This window comes from Galendromus occidentalis, unplaced genomic scaffold, assembly GCF_000255335.2.
Source record: "Galendromus occidentalis unplaced genomic scaffold, Mocc_1.1 scf7180000075582, whole genome shotgun sequence".
Taxonomy (NCBI): domain Eukaryota; kingdom Metazoa; phylum Arthropoda; class Arachnida; order Mesostigmata; family Phytoseiidae; genus Galendromus; species Galendromus occidentalis.
In genome coordinates this window covers 13,716-30,317 of record NW_003803572.1, presented here as the reverse complement: position 1 = coordinate 30,317, position 16,602 = coordinate 13,716, and the positions used below count along the sequence as shown (strand labels likewise).

At 50.5% G+C, this 16,602-nt stretch overlaps 2 protein-coding genes across 2 annotated transcripts; one reads left to right on the top strand and one right to left on the bottom strand.

The window, feature by feature from the left end:
- The first annotated feature begins 784 nt into the window (after window positions 1–784).
- LOC108864303 (LON peptidase N-terminal domain and RING finger protein 2-like) lies at window positions 785–1,408 on the top strand. The gene has a single exon (XM_018639660.1). It carries the CDS (start codon window positions 785–787, stop codon window positions 1,406–1,408), a length of 624 nt encoding a protein of 207 aa, XP_018495176.1.
- A 3,339-nt stretch (window positions 1,409–4,747) lies between these two features.
- Window positions 4,748–6,147, bottom strand: LOC100901375 (uncharacterized). The gene is made up of 2 exons (XM_029111557.1): window positions 6,024–6,147; window positions 4,748–5,799 (listed from the first exon to the last, which is right to left on the bottom strand). The coding sequence occupies exons 1-2, from the start codon at window positions 6,145–6,147 to the stop codon at window positions 4,748–4,750; spliced, it is 1,176 nt and encodes a 391-aa protein (XP_028967390.1).
- Between the last annotated feature and the right edge of the window lie 10,455 nt (window positions 6,148–16,602).

Genomic DNA, 16,602 nt, shown 5'->3' with positions numbered 1-16,602 from the left:
GAGGCATCGGAGCCGGAGAAGAATGTCGAGCTACGTGAGCAAGAGGACATTCGAGTCGACGAATTGTCACAACCTTTCGAGGGTCTGAACATGTCGATCCAAGAAGAGGAGACGGAACCGAAGATCAGAAAAACAAGACTGACGGTTACAGAGGAATCAAGTGACGACTCTAGAAAAGACGGCGCGCCGAAATCGAACAGCGAACGGGCTCGAAATCACCAGAAAGTTGAGGCTACACCGTTGACAGGGAGAGAAGCTCAAGAACGTCGAAGAGGGGGTGAAGCGAGAGTTCGGCCGAAGCGAACAGTGCATTTCCGAGGCAAATATACCAAGTAGATGGTTAGACAGGAAAAGCATAAGGGAAATTACTAATGAATGATAAGCTGAGGGAAAATATACAGGCGGTAATGTGCAGGTAGACGGTCGAGAAGAAATGTTCAAGTTGAGGACAACTAGGAGGTAGCGATGGCAGAGCGATCGGGCGATGCACACTGAGACTGGCGGAAAGAAGACACCCCCAACGGGAAAGAATTCGGAACGCTCGAATCGAACAGAGCAGCAGTCAGTTCGACGTGTGGTGTACAACGAGCAGGTCGTCATGAACGTGTGTGCGGATTGCTTGGACAACAGGCACGTGACCGGTTCGCCGGCGTGCAGTGCGAGGAGACGGCCGTGCAGGGGCTGTGGTGCAGTCGGACACTTCGAGAGAAACTGTCCCGCACGCATCTGCTTCCGATGCGGCGGAGCGGGACATACGCGGACGGGTTGCACAAGTCCGAGGGACATGCCCCCGGAGTCGGAGGAAGAGCCGGCCGTCAGCGGAGTTCAGCCGGAGTCCAGCGAAGTTCAGCCGGTAGAGGACGGTCGTGCGGAGCCGGGAGTCAGCGGAGTTCAGCCGGCAGAAGACGGTCAGGCGGAGTCGGAAAGCAGAGCGGTGCAGCTGGCGGAAAACGTTCTGGAGGAGTCCAGTGAGGAAGATGACGACGAGGATCCTTTCTTCTGGGGGAGCCGTCCCTTCGACGAACCGGAGGAGGAACGGCCGGTCGAGCAGCCGGTGGTGGAGGTCCGGCCACGTGAGGGCGAGACGCCGGCTATGACGGCGCGGAGGGTCTGGAGCCAGCGAGTGGCGTCGTCGGAGGATTCGTCGGCGGAGGCGAGGACGGAGTGTCCACAATGCCCGGCGGAATGGACGGAGGAGGCCGTGCGCAACTTCCGGATGATGGCCCACTACAAGTGCGCCATATGCTTCTTGGTGCCGGAAGACCCGCAGACGACGAAGTGCGGGCACTTGTTCTGCTTCCTGTGTCTCGCGAAGGCGTTGAGGCAAAACCCGGTGTGCCCGACGTGCAGGACGGAGTTGAGAGGTGAAGACGCAGTGAAGAACCTATATCTGTACGGTAGCCGGTAGAGGGAAATCGCTGTCAGGAGCCAGCGTAGGTAGCGTGACCGAATGTCGTGGTCACATAGGGATGTAGACGGACGTTTGACGTAGAGGTGTTAGATGGACGTTCGAGGTGTTAGACGGACGTGTGACGTCGGACGGTGTTAGACGGACGGATGTTAGAGGTGTAGGATGTAACAGAAATGGCGAGTAGTCAGAGAGGTCGGTCGCACAGCGACTATAGGTCGGCTGTGGCGGTCTGTGTGTGTGCTCAATAAACTAGAGGTGGCTATCGCTGGTTCGTTAATACCGAGGTCTTCATTCGCCGTATCCCAAGAAGATAGTACCCCCGACATGACAGTTGAAGCGCGCGGAACGCCGATGGATGAGGAGGCGATCTACAGGTTCGAGCGGACAGAGGCGAGCGTCTGTCAAGCGTCTGGAGAAGAGCAGACCGCGGAGATTGCGCCAATCACCGATGTTGACTTCGCTATAGGAGAGGAGGTTCCGCAGGCGCACCGAGCATGACTCCTCGCCTTGGTGAACAAGCGTCGAGATGAACGACGTCGACGGGAGAGTTGGGGAGAACAGAATTGACCGAATTTGATAAAGAGGAGATTAAGGATAGCCAGTTCGTGAGAGCGAAACCGTATAGGCTGTCGGTAGTAGAGAGGCAAGCGTTACGGGAGATAATTCAGCTGATGCAGGAGGCAGGCATGATCAGCAGGTCCAACTCAGCGTATGCTTGTCCAGTACTCTTAGTCAAGAAGGCGTAGGGTGGATGGCGAATGGTCATCAATTATCGCAGGCCGAACGCGCAGACAGTGAAGCAAAACTATCCATTGCCATTCATCGACGATATCCTTGACGAGGACGGAGGGAGAAATTTATACCCAACCTTCGATTTGGCTTGGGGCTACCTTCAAATTCCCATGGTGAAGAGAGCAGCGGAAAGGGCAGCTTTCATCACATCCGAGGGACATAACGAACGTCGAGTGATGATGATGGGGCTATGTAATGCACCGGTGAAATTCCAGGAACTAATTATAAGGGTTAAAGAAATGGTAGGCGGAAGGCAAGCGTTTCCTTTCCTGGACGATATGATCACAGCATCAGATAAGATGAATGATCCTCTCGGGCAAATCGAGGGAATCTTAGGGGCATTGAAACAAGCCGGTCTCACAGTCAGGCTCCAGAAATGCAAGTTATTCATGAAGTCAGTACAGGTTTCGGGGTTCAAAATTTCCAAGGAGGGAGTATAGCCAGGGACTAGGAAATTAGGGGCGGTAGAGAAATTCTCGACACCAAATGATGTCCATGAAGCGAGGAGATTCTTAGGATTGACATCCTTCTTCAGGAGATTTTTCCGCGGTTATGCGACTATCTCGAGTCCATTGACGACTCTGTTGAAGAAGGGGAGAAAATTCGAGTGGAACGAACAGTGCGAGAAGGCGTTCAATAAGCTAAGGGCAACATTGATAGCAGGCCCAGTCTTGGTCGGGTTTGTCTCAGGCAGAGCGACGGAACTGCACACCGACGCAAGTACGGTGAGACTCGGAGCGATACTCTTGCAGGACACAAAAGGCGCGTGTAAAATGACCTATGCGATCAGTCGAAAATTGTCGGCGGCCGAACAAAACTATCATTCAACGAAACTTGAGCCGCTAGCGGTCGTGTGGGGGCTTTAGCGACTGAGACGTTACTTGTATGGACAAGAACTCGTATTGGTGTCGGACTATAGATCAAAAGCGAATACGCCACAATTGGGCCGTTGGCTCAATCGAATTTCGGAGTTCAATTTCACGGTCAGGCATAGAGTAGGCACGGCTATGAGCCACGTAGATGCACTCAGTCGAGATCCGGCAGAAGATAGTGGGGAGACGGAAGAAGATATCTATCCGACGGATTCGATTAGGGGAATCGTGCATCAGGAATCGGATTCAGGCAATAAATATCGGATGTTACAGTCGAGCGACTCGAGTATCCGGGAGAGGATAAGAATTTCGGAGAGGGCTAGAGTAGAGAGATCGAGGCGCGAATTGAATCTGGTGCAGGATTTCATGATGCTCAAGGGAGTGCTGTTCAAGGTTATCGACGGTGGGCGATTATTCGTGGTTCCGAACGCGATGCGGAAATATATCTCAGTCATGGCCAGGGCACACCATGAAGCTGGGCACTTCGGGATGGATAGAACCATGAAATTAATCAGGCGCGTATATTGGTTCCCGAGAATGCCCGAGTATGTGGCGCACCTCTTGAAGATGTGAATCGAATACATCTCCAACAAGATTCGACCGGAGCGGAGACCCTTCTTTTCGAGAAAGTCTTCATAGACCACGTAGGCTCTTTGCCGAAATCGGGAGGAAACGAACATCTAAAATTGATGGTTGATGGGTTTACGTTTATCCTACTTCAGGCACTACCGGCAACTACAGCAGCAGGCGTTATAAAAGGGTACAGCTGGGGAAGGGGGCGTTTTCGGCCACGACTCCGATTTTCGAAATGGATTGCGTGGCGTAACGTCCCACACTTTAGGAGCATATTGACGCACTCAGATCATCTCAATCGCTTTTCAAGTCCGAGTGGTATGCGAAAGAAAAATCAAAGTGTGTTCGGACCCATGGAAGCACCTGAAATCTTTGAACGGTCATTGCGCGAGAACGGGATAAGCTAGAGACTCGCGCTTGGTGGCGTTCGAATGCTGGGAACAAGAGCTACAGAATCATGTCCCAATCACCGTCCTGAGATTCTTTCTCCATGAGATACAGATCGATTCTCGTCTGGAAAAATCATTTTTTCGTGTTTTTTCCGGAAAAAAAATGTGATTACCAAGCTGGAATCGCTTGGGACAAGTTTTTTTAAGACCCTCGCGTTCCTGCGAATGCGATTGCACCGGTTTGGTGTTCTCCTCTTTTGGTATTGCGTCGTTTCCGAGCGTTTTCCTTTTTAACCCTCGATTTGGGGGCTATCATGCTAGAGGCATGCCCTACCAATCAATCCCCGTAAGGAGAAGCCATCGCTGCGCTAACATCGCATCAATCAGTCTTCTCGGTTCAATTTCATTCATTGAACCGAGTCGTGGCCGAAAACGCCCCCTTACCCAGCTGTACCCTTTCTAGAGGGGGGATTAATGACTAGAGCTGAGAACTTATGGCACTTTAAACTCGAGAAAAAGGCAGGCGAAAAGGCACCGAAAACGGCCACGATAGGCACTGAAGAAAGGCAAAAAAGGCAGAAAAGGCATCGATGATAGCACTGACGAGGGGCGTTTATTTTAGACTACTGAAATGAATTACAGAGAGCTACAATGTGATAGGTCGCGTTCTCGGTCGTCAAGGAGCACCTGCGGTCTGGTAAGAGCCCCTTCTATCTCGAGAAGCTGCGCTCCACATCGACGCTCGTTAAGGGAGCGTACCGGAACGATGTCAAATCGGCGACGGTCAGGTTATTCAGACTTGCCAAGTCTCCTTCACCTCGGAGAAGATACGAAACTTGGAGAATGCGATGACCTTCATTTTTGCGAATCACCATGTCGAGTTTTTCCTTTATCTGGACCGCTTTTGGTCCGGCTGCAGCCTGAATACAAGCTTTAATCCCGTCGAGAATACCGAATGTTGTTTCCATGCTCTGTTGTGTGCATTCGAGTTTTCTGATCGCCTCCTGTATGGTTCTGTAGTTGGAGGATAAAAAGATCAACTGCTGTTTCAAGCGCGGGCTTGACAGCAGATCGCTGCACTTCGATATCGATACTGCCTCGTCGTCCCCGAAAGTCTGCAGGACTGCTTCGATCCTTTCGTAGTGATCGGCGTAGTAACAAGTGGCATCTAGCCATGTTCCCCATCGAGTGACGACAGGCTGTGGGGGGAGTGCGAGGTCAGGGGCCATCTCCTTGAAACGCTGAATACGTGAAGGAGCTTTGAGGAAAACCTTCTTCGCGTTGGCCACGAACGAGTCGACCTCCGGAAAGAGCTTCCTCATCTCTTCACAAACTCTATGGACACCGTGTACGACGCAAGTGATGTAGACCATCTTCGGAAACATGATCTGGAGTCCACCCGCAGCTTTTTTCATGTATTTCGCGCCGTCCGTTACAAACAAGATAACGCGATCATGCACCACACCGTTTGGCCAAAGGAGACTCATGGCGTTGCAGATGGCTTGCGCGATTGTGGCATGATTCGTGCGGTCGACTACTTCCGAACTCAAGAGATATGGTTTCGTAGGCTCTGACGCGTCCATCCGGCCAACTATCGTATTCACGACGAACTGTCCTTTAAGATCCGTAGTTTCGTCCATAGACACCCAAATTCTAGAATCGCCTATGGAGTCGCGGATTCTGTTGATGGTGGCTCCATAGACTTTTTTCAAATATGTCTTCCGGAGCGTCTTTGATGCGGGAGAACTTTCATGGTGTATTTCTCGAAAAAGGTCCGGAATGAAGCATGTTCTACCTTATACAACGGTATGTTTGCCTCGAGCAGCATTTTGCACAGCTCCAGGTTGAACTCACTTTCCTTGTTCGAAATAGCTACAAAGCTGCTCAACAACGAAACTTGTGAAGATTCACCTTCCGCGCGACGATTTGCTCGATTCCTGTGGGAAGTCGTCTTCAAATGTTGTTGAACAAAATATTTCTTCTCACCATTCACTGCTTTTTCGCATACTTTACAAAGTAAAACAGTGCCATCCGTTGAGAATGTCTCATCCCCGAACAACTTCACGAGGACGTCCAATCTACTCTTCGATCTCAACGACGACTTAGGCATTCTCTTGCGTTTCGAATCTCTCAATCGGCGACATACACGATACCACGAGATTCTTCACGGGACGGCTTAGCTTGCGTGAAGTCTGGAGATTACACAATTAATCTAGAACACGACTCATTGTCTGTGTTCGAAATGAATCAGCGATCATCGGCGCGGCTGCTTACCGCGCGTGCACGTCAAGTATTCCGAACGACCCACGACATACACATCTCAGCCAGCCGCAGCATTCGAGGAATCGAAGCTGCTAGGTTCGCCTCCCAGAAACGAAATATATCGATTTCCGACTTTGATAGGGCCCCGAAAACCGCAAAAAAGGCATTTCCGACGCCTCTGAGCCGAAATAAGCAGATTCTGCACAGAATAGCCGAAAAAGGCAAAAAAATAGGCATTTATGGCAAAATGCCTGAACTTCTCAGCTCTATTAATGACGTATGGTTGGCCGACTGGATTAGTCTCTAGTCGAGGTACTGCGTATACGGCGAAATAGTTCGAGGAGTTCCTCATTGCGAATGGGGTCGAACAAGACCCCCAAAGTCAGGGTGAGGTAGAGCGTTTGAATAGGGAGGTAGCCAGATTATAGAGGTCTCTATGCGAGAGATCCGACGGACATGATTGGGCGAAACAGGTTCCAACGGCTCAAATGATGCTGAATTCAGACGCGTCTAAGACAACAGGCAAATCACCGTTCGAATTTTCGCACGGGTATCTTCTGAGACGGAATAATCATTCGCAGGCAGTAGAGGAAGTTCAGGAAAAGGTTTAGACCCCGGCGAGGGCGTTCAGGAAGCAGTCATCGGGCAAATTGAGGAAGCTCAGGATCGCTATGCTTATTACTACGATAGGAAACGACGACCTCATTACGTTAGGCTAGCCGAAGGAGATATAGTTGTAGTCAGTAGGCTGCCAGTGCATACGGGGGAACCAACCAAACTTCAGCCAAAATTCAGGGGACCAATGGTCATTACCGAAGTACTGCCAAATGATACTTATAGGCTTGTTCAGTTGGGCGACAGAAAGTACACCTGTACAGCCCATTGTTCGCAGCTCCGTTATTACAAGGTGAATACGGATGAAAAGGACGATGCCATACCATTCGACGAAACCTTCGACGATGACTATGGGAACGAAGAAGAACCAAGGCAGGATCAGTCAGGCATCAGAAATACTGAAGGCATCGGAGAAGCGGCGGAGACACCCTTGATGGCGAGCTTCGCAACAGCGCCAGATACAGAGGGAATTCGGGAGTCAACGCGAATGAAGGAGGAGTCAAGAGAACCGGAGGGTTTAGAAGACCAAGTGATAGACAAGTCTTCGGAATCAGCATCACGATCATCTCCGGAAATTCAGATCAACGTAGATACAGATAGGTATCCGGAAAAATCAAGGCCAGTTAGGAGAAGAGCTACAGATTTGAACACGGCAATTATGGAATCTCCAGGTAGAGAAGAGGATCACTCAGATCAGGCTAGGCAACAGCCAGCTAGAAGGAAACGCTTTCAGGGAAAATATTCTAAGTGGTAATGTTGAGGACAACATTTAGGTAGCGAGACCGAGCGAATTGGGTCAAATGTATGCTGAGAATGTGGCAGGCATGTGTCGGAGACGGAACGGAGATGTACGGAATGTGCACGTCGGATAGAGGTTGACCGGAAGAAATGTCGAATGCATATTTTGATGAAAAACGGCGCTGGCCTCGACGAATCACAGCTCGAGTGGGGAACGAAGCTAAGGGTCTGCGAGAGACTAAACGATCATTCCGTCGTCGTCAATCAAGCAAGCAAGAGGTCAGGAAAAGTACAACTCAGCAGGCACGGAAGAATTCTTGAGGCAACATGCAACACCAGGTCTGTGATGGATGCGGGGACGATCGTCACGCAACGGGATCGCCCCATTGCAGAGCGAGAGACGCCATTTGCACCGCGTGCCAAAGAGTGGGGCACTATGTATGTGAGAAGATGTGCTTTGTATCGAGGACCGCAGAGGGTGGAAAGTCGTCAATCGGAGCAGGCGCTCGAAGTGCTGCAGGCCATTCTTCGGGCTGGTAGGGCGAACGTGACCGTGCGGATCCATGTGCAGGCGGCTTCGAAGCAGCCAGGAAGAGTTGAGGAGCGGGTCGTGGGAAATCAAGATGTGCCAGAGGAGGAGGCGGCCGAGTGGCCTGTAGAGTTCGAGGAGCAGAATTGGGAAGACCAGATCGCGCTTTCGCCATGACTTGTTCTGTGGATCTCATCTGGTCATCGTGATCTTCGAGTAAACAAGTTCTTCGATTAAGTTCGTGTCAGGACCGGGGACCCTCATCCTGTCAAGTGACTCTAGCAACATTCCGACGTTGAGCTGCTCCCCGTCGCCGACCATGGGCGGCACGGAGAAACGGTGCGCGAAAACGCGGAGAAAACTCTCGATAGAAACCAAGAAAGAAATCATTGCAAAGAGAGAAGGTCGTCGGAAGATTTCGGATTTAGCGTCAGAATACAGAGTCAACAAATCAACGATCGCCACCATCATCGCGAATCGTGAAAAAGTAGCTGGTGTACACGCAGGAAAAGGTGTGGTGCAGATTTGCTCTGAGAAGCAGCGATCTCCGAGGCTGGACGAGGTCGAGAATCTGTTGCTATTGTGGATCACGGAAAGGCAGATGCGAGGAGATGTCCTGTCGAGAGACATGATTTGTGAGAAGGCGAGGCTGATTTTCGGAGGATTGACTGTGAGCTCTATGAGCGGAGATGCCGACGCCGAGCTCGGTTTCAAAGCGAGCCGAGGTTGGTTTCGCCGGTTCCGGAAAAGAACGGAAAAGAACGCCCCGGGACACTCGAAAGATCTCGAAGAGGAGCTCCGCTCTGAATACGAGTTCATCAAGGTCTGCTATCTGCCACCGAACACGACGTCCAAGCTGCAACCCATGGACCAGAACGTGATCGCGACTTTCAAGAAGCTTTACACAAGGAGTTTGATGAGGCTTTATTTCGAGGCCTGCGAAGAGAATCCTCTGATGGATCTGTAGCTTTTTTGGCGTGAGAGCTTTGACATCAGTCATGCCATAAAGACCATTGATCGATTTTGGCAAGAGGTCTCAAACCGATGTCTGCTCGCGGCGTGGCGGAACATCTGTCCTACTTTCGGCGGAAATCGCGCTGAAGACGTCGAGGAAACTGAGAATGCCACGATCTTGGGAGAGATCATATCAGTGTCGGGAAGTCTTGGACTCCAGCTCGATGAACGTGAGGTAGAAGAATTCATCCGCGATTACGACGAAGACTTCACTGTTGAGGAGCTCCAGGCTATGTTCAATCAAGACCGAAGTGACTCATCCAGCGGCGGAGAAGAGGAGGAGGATCCGTCAGGACCGATGTCTTCCGCAAGCATCAAAGAAATCGTTTCCAAATGGAAGGAGATCGAAAGCGTTTTGATGACGAATCCGAGAATCCCCTCGGAAGTAATAAGCAGCGCCGAAATATTCGAGCAGAATGCGATCACTCGTCTTGAGCGCATCCTGAAATCGAGAGAACGGCAAGCGACCCTCGATCGATTTTTCCTTCCTTCCATTAATTAACGACCAATTTAAGTAAACATCAATGTTTTCGGAGAACTATCGGTTCCCCCCTTGTGTTCCTATCACGAGTCTTTATATGAAAATCGTTTGTCAACTTTTTGCGCTCGTCTCCTGAAACAGCTAGGAGCGGAATATCTGGTTTCCCATCGGAACCAATGTTAAATATGGCCCCGCTTAACGAACTTCCCGCTTAACGAACCCTTTCACGGAACCGAGCACGTTCGTTAACCGGGACCCCACTGTAGAGGACCTGCGACCGGTTCTCGGAACGGAACCTGGAGACGAAGGGGAGGAAGGAATCCCACCTCGGCCCAGAGGGGTATACCTTCCCCGGGAGGATTAGGCATCGAGCCATGGCTAATCTCACCGTGTTTATATATATATCTATTTTTTTTTGGATAACCCTGCGAACCAGGGAATGAACAGAGTGTTCAGCTCGGCTAGATAGTGTCCTCAACTAGGTACGTAATACCAGGCGTTTCCATAGGAATTAGGCATTCGGTTAGGCTACTCAGCGGGGTTAGGATTAGGCAATCCAGGTTGATCGGGAGATCAAATATGGTTAGGAAATCGCCTTCTTCTGTGAACAAAGGCGTTTCCATTACTGTCTTAAAAGTTTTCAGAAGTCAGTGTTTATGACACTTCAGTATATGAGCCAAAAACTCTGATCGATTGTCAAAGAAAAAGGCTGATTAGCTTTTTCTGGAGAACTCCTCTTTTTTCACTGTACTGGCCCACGGAGTCCAGGCGGTATATAAGCAGCATTCAAATAAACATCAAACACAGATTCTTCTGTCACCGCACGATACCCCGCGTCCTCATTCATGGGTTGAGTTCCTCACTACCTGCCTCCGGTATCCTCCGACAAGTGCCGCTCATCAGGAATCATCTGGACCAAACTGCGTTCACCGCCGACTGAGACAAAACTAGACGGCCAATGTTGTGAGGTCCTGATCAAATCCCCAACATTCGTTATCAGCACGAATTTCGTACTCGAAGGTGACGCTCAACGTACTCAAAAAATACCGAGGTGGGTGGAGGAACTCCCCTATGGAATGATGGAACAGCGTGAGGCCGCTATCACGCTCTTCGAGATCTCCGTAGAGAAACGCAGTTTTCACGTCCAGTTGATAGATTGGCTGTTTCTCTCTTGGTCTGCTAAGTATGACCTAAGTACCTGAAGCGCGACGGCGTAGTTGCTGTCCACGAGCTCCAGTGCGCTGACGAGTTGCAGGGGTTCGCCGCGCAGGTATTTCTGCAGGACTATCAAGCACTCGAGCGGGGTGATGTCGTAGATTCGGTTCACATAGCTGTCGAATCTCGTCATGAACGGTCGATACTTCACGCGGTCGCCCCCGAAGATGATAGAATTTCTGACTAATTTTCTATCCAAGGTTTCTTTCCCACTCTTGCCTTGCCTTTCTTAGCTACTCAGCCTACTCGGCTGTATCACAACCCACTAGCCCGGCCTTATTTAAAACATTCCATATAGGGAAACACGTGGTTTTATAGATTATACAGAAAATATAAAATGTGTCCTTTCTCTTCTGCTGTATATAAGACTCAGTGATTCCCTCAATAGAACACTGATTGGATTCAGTCATATTCACTTCGTCAACTCCTGCTGTCCTTATTCAACTGTGGTGTGCTCCAGAAGTGCCATCTCACGATCTCCGATACTGTAGAGTATCCTCAGTCATCTATCAAAATTCTAAACCTATTTCCTTCATGCACATCTTGAGATACTTGAGTGGAACCAGGACTCACGGCCCCTTCTACTCTACTGGCTGTTCACGCGAACTCAAGGTCTTCAGCGATGCGGATCTCGCTATGTGTGAGACCACCAGACGGAGCACTTCTTGCTCCCTGGTCAAGTTCGGAGGAGGAGCTATTGGCTGGTGCAGCCAGCGCCAGAGCTGTGTTTCCACCGGCTCCATGGTCGCGGAGCTGATCGCTGCCTCAGAGGCTTGTAAAGCGGCGATCTGGACAGCCAAACTTCTGAACGAGCTCCACTACCCCGTGAAACCGACCCTACTCATTGACAACGAGGCCACTATTCGACTGACCGAATCTTCGCAACAATTTAAGAACGCGAAACACGTTGAGGTGAGGTTCTACTACGTCAGAGAGAGATACCTTAACGGAGAGGTCAACGTCGAATACTGCCCCAGTGAGGTCAGCGCCGCAGATTTCCTAACTAAGAACTTGGACTTAGTTCCTAACTGAAAAGCTTGATGCACTGCTCGAAATCGCAGGATTCAATGGCGGCAAGACTCCTGAGAGCCCTCCTCGTGATTAGCCTTGTAGACTCCGGTCTCGGCTATTTCAACTACTCGGTGGACTGCGAGCCCGATTGTAGGAGAGAGAACCGGTCATGCACCATCACAGAGACGAATCCCGACAATTTTCCTTGCGATTGTCTGGAGTTCGAGGCCAGCTGCCTACGCCTGGCAGCGCGTGACACGGTCTGTCTCAGACCTGGGAAACCTCCCAAGGGCGGGGAGAGTATCTGGGATGCATACAACAAGCACAAGCATCCAACGACAACAACTCCGCCTCCCGTACTACCGACTCCAACGAATCCCTGCAAATGGATTAAGCCGCTGATCGGCTATTGCATTGGATCGTCATTCATCATCCTGGCGCTCGGCTCATACGCTCTTAAGCGCTTCGTCTCTAAGCGCATCAGACGCAATTATGAGACGGTGCCAGAATCTCCCACATCGAAACGCCACGATCGGCCTTATAGAGAAACCGTCGGAGATCTCTGATTACATTTGATTCATCCTTTAATCATACCCACAATAAAGGCACATTTGCTCTGTTCCCTAACTGAGAAAGAAAATTTATTCGACCGCCTTGTAAATCGTATGATCTCGGCAGTCTTTGGCTATTCTCATCAGATCGGCGACACGGGCATAGGAGGTTGCTGGGGAGAAGCTTGTCACCGTCATTCGATCCCCGATCGCATGGTGATAGTCGACGACTACACTGCTCTGGTCACGACTCAGCTTACATAATCGCACCTCCTCTAGCCAGATGCATAAATGCCATCTGATTTCAATCTCAAAGGAACTCTTTTCCCCTCCTCTCGGCGTTTAGCGCCGCGCCTGGTGACAGCTTTGCGGTTCGTGCTCCCGTGTTTTCCACTTCGTTTTCGAAGAAAAATGTTCCTATCGTGCGACATTTGCAATCTCGGGGGATCCTCCCCTCTTGCCACCTGTTCTGCAGCATGTGGTGCTTATGTTCACCACAGATGCCTGCCGGAATCTTCTCCCGAAACCGCATGGGTCTGTCCCTCGTGCCGGACAAAGCCACCGAGTGTCAACTCCGCACTTGTCATGAAACGGATCATCGAACTCATGAACATCGTCCTACGGCAAAGTAGTGACCTCGCTACCGCAAATGAAAAACTGGTGAAATGTGAGGAAGAACTATCCTCCACAAAAGAGCAAATTGCCGCTCTTCAAAAGATCATCAATTCCAGCGATAGACAGTGCTTCTCATCTCATGGCGCCCGAAACCGGTCAGCATCTAATGTGTCGTCTTGCTCCTCCGTATTTGTTGACCATTTGACGGTTCCATCGCGACAAGCGGCGCGTTCTCGTTCGAATTCGAGAAATCGGAACTCGGGACAGCGCCCCGCACAGCCAGTCGCCTTTGGAACTAGCACCACTACTGAAGACGCTATACCTGTGATAAAGAAAATCTCAAGAAAACGTGTTTTCATCTCACGTGTTGCTCCGAACTATGCGGCGAAGACACTTCATGGTGCCATCCAACATAAACTGAAGTCCCCAGTCACTGTCATGAAACTCATCACTAATCACGACTATTACTCCTCCTTCTGCATCTATGTGAGTGACGAAGATGAGAATACTCTTCTAGATCCGACCTTCTGGACTACCGGTACTATTATCAAACCCTTCTTTGGCCGCCTCTTCCCAGAGCGGATCCACTCCAAGTTTCCCGAAGATGTCTCCCCCCCTCTACACGGACGGCTGGCTCCCCTGTGGCCGATATGGACGCCACGACGGGGTTTCCCTCTATCCTAATTACGTAGAGAAACCTCCACTCAAATGCTCCCATTTCAACGCACGGTCGGCAGCCAAACCAGGTGCGCTCGACTCGATACGGATCTACTGCTTATGGAACGATATTGACCTCTTACTCATCACGGAGACCTGGTTCGATGACTCAGTGCGGGACGCCGAGCTCTCACTGGGGAACAAATATCAGGTTCTCCGCCTGGACCGCCCATCTCGGGGCGGTGGTGTATGTGTCTTGGCCAGAAATGGTTTGAATATCATTCGTCTTGACACAACTCTACCCGGCGAATATATCGCCTTCGATATGCACTCTACTTCCTCCTCTCTTCGTATATTATGCTGCTACGTCTCACCCTCGGGTGACACCCTCCAGAGAAAACTCAGGGTCACCGAGATATGTACTGAGCTCGATCATGTGCAGAGCTGTGCGCCACGCCGTTGAACCGCCGGCGCGCCGTGCTCTGGAGCGCACCGCCAGCCGCCGCAAAGCTTCCAGGGTACGCCGCCGCGCCGCCGCGGGCGATTTTTGCCGGCGGCGCGCCATGTGTGTTTCCCGAGATTTCCACTATATCACGCTATATTAATTAGTATCATGTGAGATATGACGGAAGGAAGACCCCAGACCACAAACGAATCGCATTCGAATCTCCCCCCATGGAACGCGTACAGGTTGTCAGAGATCGAGAGACTCCGGGGGCTCGTAGCGCGAGATTCCTATAAGAATCGCTCAACGAGAATCATTCAAATCGAAGCTCATTTTTCGGAACCCTGTCTGCGAATTAGTCTCAGAACGTTGACGTTTGCACGCGATGAACAATGTCGACATGCCCTCCGTCTCGTCATCCAATGCGACGAATTCGACATCGAGGCCTGGAAGGAATCGCAGCGTTTCCGTGGTGTTCATTCCTTCGAGATCTCCTCATAGAGACGAGTTCGGCAGGGTTTGCTGTTACTTGGTGGAGATGTTAAAGAACCAGGCGTAAATGGCGGATCCGAAACAAGAAATCTCAGTGGTTCTTCACAAATCGAACGCTACGGAATACCAGTCAAAGGTGAGCTCTTCTCGAAGTCGCCAAGCGGCTGGGGATTCGCTCCTTCTTTGAGACTTCCGATGCTCGCGACTTGGGAGCATGAGACTTAATCGAACGGATTCCCAAGGGTGAAATCCCCGGATTCTGTGAATGCTCACGAGAATTTCCAGGACGGATGAAGGCCCTCGCCAGTCAGAAATCTCTTCGAATGTTCCAGGTGTGGCAGGTATTAGGTCGTTTGACCTACGCTTCCGGTGCGACTGCCGAGCCGATGAAAGTTGCTTGCAAACTCTGCTACGAGCAGAAAAATATCGTCTGCACTTATAGTGATAGAACTGGGACGGAGGCGTTGCTGCATCACATTTCCCGATAGCATCCAGGTTAGCCTGAAGGTCAATTTTATGGAATGCCTACGCTTCGCCTCATTAGAGCCATCAATGCGTGTTTTTCGACTCGATCTCAATATTTACGCACAGTATTTTCATCTTCATCCAGAAGAGAGTAGTCTCCCTTTGCAACAGACGGGCGTACTTTCATAGAGTACTTACAGGTGAACTTCCCAAAGAGCCGCGGTCAAACACTCTTGTCGCATCGTGGAAGAGATCCTTGGATGATGGCGCGCAGAATCTGTCAAGCGATTCCGAAAGAGCGAGGAAATTCTCTTTAGCGAGAGATTTGGCCCTCTTGATCAGCGAAGATTTGCTTCCGTTCTCGTTTGTTGAAGGAAGCGGACTCAAGAGATTCTTTCTCCGCCAAAAAGTCGCCCCTGATGTCTCCGCAATCCCGCTTCACTCCACTATCTCCAGAGGAGCTTTGGACGATGTCTACGGTGCTCTCAAAGAGAGAATTATTGAAAAACTACCGAGAGCGTCCCATTTCCATGTTCCTACGGATACGTGGACAGACCGACATCGTCAATTACCGTACATCGCCGTTCTGGTTTATTACTTGGACGACGAATTCCGTCTCATGTGTGTTCCTCTAAAGACAGATTTCTTTCCAACCCCTCACACTGGAGCCGCTATACTGGAGGAGATAAGAAGTACTTTGAGGGATTTCGATCTACGAGAAAACTTGATGTTCGCTGCGATATCAGATTCGGCTAGCAATATGATCGAAGGGTTCAGAGAGACAATTCACATTCGCTGCGCGGATCACCGAATTCATCGGGCCCTTACGGCGGATTTCTATGAGACGTCAGTTGGTCGAAAAGTTCTGCAGCTCCGCTCGAAGCTAATGAAAATTCATCGCCACCTCATCTTCAAAAAGACATTTGTAGCATCTTTGGCAAGAGAGAAGGCGCAAGAGAAATATCTAGAGTCCCTGAAGAAGGCACAAGATATGGAGATGGTAAGGATGACTCTTAATCTTGAGTTTGTAGTGATTTTCCACTTGGAAATAATAGAGCTTACTCCTCGAGATTTCATTGAGAATCATTACCCGGTCACCCCCTCGCAGATGGGGAACGCAGACGATCGCTTCGTTGATGGCGCTCGAGAAGAGGAACCGTTGAGAGGATACGATCCAAAAGGTCTCAGAGCCGACGTAGCGACACGATGGGGCTCTGTCTGTCTCCTCCTGGAATCTGCTGCAGCATCATACGCAGTTCTGAACGAGGTGCTAATGAGAACAGATTCCCACAGCCTCCTACTTAACGCGACAGACATCGAACAAATCCAAATCAGCGCGAAGCTATACCGAGTAAGTCGAACGCCGACCAGGGTGAATCATCAAGACTAGTCCTGAGGCTTGAAGCCTAAATTCGGCCGCCCGATCCGCGATTTTTGATGGAAATATCTCTAAGCGGAGTAACTATTTCAGTTGA